This window comes from Solanum stenotomum, chromosome 6 (assembly GCF_019186545.1).
Source record: "Solanum stenotomum isolate F172 chromosome 6, ASM1918654v1, whole genome shotgun sequence".
NCBI lineage: Eukaryota > Viridiplantae > Streptophyta > Magnoliopsida > Solanales > Solanaceae > Solanum > Solanum stenotomum.
Genome location: NC_064287.1, coordinates 48,439,225 through 48,441,649, shown reverse-complemented (window position 1 = coordinate 48,441,649; position 2,425 = coordinate 48,439,225). Strand labels below are relative to the sequence as shown.

At 30.4% G+C, this 2,425-nt stretch overlaps 1 protein-coding gene across 1 annotated transcript; it reads left to right on the top strand.

Annotated features, from left to right (window-relative positions):
• The first annotated feature begins 288 nt into the window (after positions 1 to 288).
• LOC125867740 (transcription factor PRE6-like) lies at positions 289 to 2,213 on the top strand. Its single transcript, XM_049548309.1, has 2 exons — positions 289 to 696; positions 1,814 to 2,213. The coding sequence occupies exons 1-2, from the start codon at positions 589 to 591 to the stop codon at positions 1,964 to 1,966; spliced, it is 261 nt and encodes an 86-aa protein (XP_049404266.1). The 5' UTR covers positions 289 to 588; the 3' UTR covers positions 1,967 to 2,213.
• Positions 2,214 to 2,425: the final 212 nt, after the last annotated feature.

Sequence of the window (2,425 nt, the reverse complement as noted above, 5' to 3'; positions counted from 1 at the left end):
ACAAATTATGCCTTGTAATGAAAGACAATTTTGAATCTGTTTTGTCTATGAACAAGGAAGCTATAAGTAAAACAACTATGAATAGCATGGAGTGTTAAACATTGATGGAATGCTTAACACATACAAATCAAATGAAACGGTGTTATCAATAGCGAATATATATATATATATATATATATATATAATGAAAAATATTTTTAAAATAAGTTTAAATATTATTCAACCAATTAATATCAAATCTTGAATCCGTCTCTCACCTCATAATGATATATAGATCTCTCTCTCTTTCTATTTAAAAACAAGAATAGCCCACTTCTTTCTCCCATGCACTTGTCTTGTTCACCTCCAACACTCCTTCCTTGGTGTTTTTTTAATTTCCTCTTCATGGCCTCCTTATCTCTCTGTCCATAATTAACTTGTCTCTTTCTCTCTTCTTCTCTTCTTTTTAAACTCCCATCTCCCACACTAAACTCTCAATTCATTTTTAACATTCTATTCTATCTGACAACTCACTTAACAACAACAACTCTTTCTCCCATTTTTATTTTCTCTGCCCCTTTTGTTCTTTCTTGAGTTTCATTATATATAATGTCAAGCAGACGATCACGTTCCAGAATAACCGATGATCAAATCGCTGATCTTGTTTCCAAGTTGCAACAACTTATTCCTGAAATTCGCAATAGACGTTCTGACAAGGTATATATCATCATCATCGTTCTTTATACTGTCAGCGTATATCTATATTTTTTTTTTTTTACTATACTACATCTTAGGTCTTTGTTTTTTTACTTTGATATATATATATATATATATATATATTTCCAAGTAACTTCCTAAATTTATATTGTGTGGTCTTTAATTTCTTTTCCTTTTAAGATATAAAGTTTGAGTGTGACATTTTCATGCCCACAAGCCCTCAATTCAAAATGTACTTGTCTTGTTTGTCGCTTCGACGCATTCCCTTTTCTCTTCGATTGATGTCCCGTTCCTCAATACACCGTTTTACTTGTAAAACGACTTACATAAAAGCGAGAAGTTGAGTCTGACCTGTATTTGATAATACAATAAAATAGTTTTCTCAAATAGGAATATAAGATGAGGGCCAAGAAGCTAATAGCCGACAGGCTTGTCAGCAGACTTACTTGACCTATTGAATTACCACTATAGGGTTTTTGACTGCTAATTAACAAGATGATGTGGAGCCTGTCTGAATATTTTTACGATACAGAAGTTCTCGTGAAAAGAATAAGATGTTGCTTTTTCATAATTTTTTATTTTTTTTATTACAAAAATTACATTCTTGATGCGTGATAGCTACATAATATCCTTAATTTCATATTTTTGAAAAAAATATTGAAATGGAATTAATTACTTATTTATGTAAGTTAGAATCCCACACCTCATATATAATATATAGTATCTTACTTGAAAGTGACCTATATACACATGCACCCTTTGCAATATTTAAGCAACAATTTGTGTTAAAAATCTATGTTGCTTGGACTTGTCAAAATTGTTGTCGTACTTGCGTTAGATTCTTCAAAATACACTCTTTTTAAAATATTCGACACATATTTATCGACATTTTTAAAGAATCTAATAACATAGGTTACAACAACAATAAAACAAACTCAATATAATTTCACAAGTGGGGATGATCGATCTGGGGAGGGTGAGGTGCACTCAAGCCTTACCCTACCTTTTTGAGAATAGAAAGGTTGTTTCTGATAGATTCACAACTTAGTCTAGGTCCTCAAATATTATCTAGTTTCTAACATTCTTTATGTTTTTTTTTTCCAATTAAATTAAACAGGTTTCAGCTTCAAAAGTGCTGCAAGAGACTTGCAACTATATAAGAAATTTACACAGAGAAGTGGATGGATTAAGTGAGAGATTATCACAACTTTTGGAATCAACTGATAGTGATAGTGCTCAAGCTGCTATTATTAGAAGCTTACTTATGTAGCTATTTAATTAAATAGCTCAACTTCATTTAAAATTTCTATTATTAAAAAAAGATGGAGCATTTATATTATTAATTAGGGTTTTTTGGCCACTATAGGTCAAAATTAATTTCTATTTTTCTGTTTTCCAATTTTGAATAGTTTTTTTACTTTATGTTGTATTGTTGTATCCATCTGTTTTAAGAGCTGATGTTTCTTTGATCTCAGCCTTTTTTTAAGTATATAAGTATTTGAGATGTTTTTATCGTTCGGTATCATGCTATTTTGCTCTGAATATTATTTTACATTTTCTCTATGTCTTGTTTACTATTGTATTCTCTTTTACTAAGTGGCTCTGTTATGCGTTACGTGAGCCGATGATTTTTTGAAAACAATCTTTCTATCTCTACGAGATAGAAGTAGGATCTGCATACACTTATAAACCCTTTCCAAATCCATCTGTGAAAATACACTATATATAA

Bases quoted from the DNA above. Each gene is read 5' to 3' on its own strand.
- LOC125867740 (XM_049548309.1), top strand. From the start codon at position 589: ATGTCAAGCAGACGATCACGTTCCAGAATAACCGATGATCAAATCGCT. The intron at 697-1,813 runs GTATATATCATC...TAAATTAAACAG, and splicing joins GCAATAGACGTTCTGACAAG to GTTTCAGCTTCAAAAGTGCT.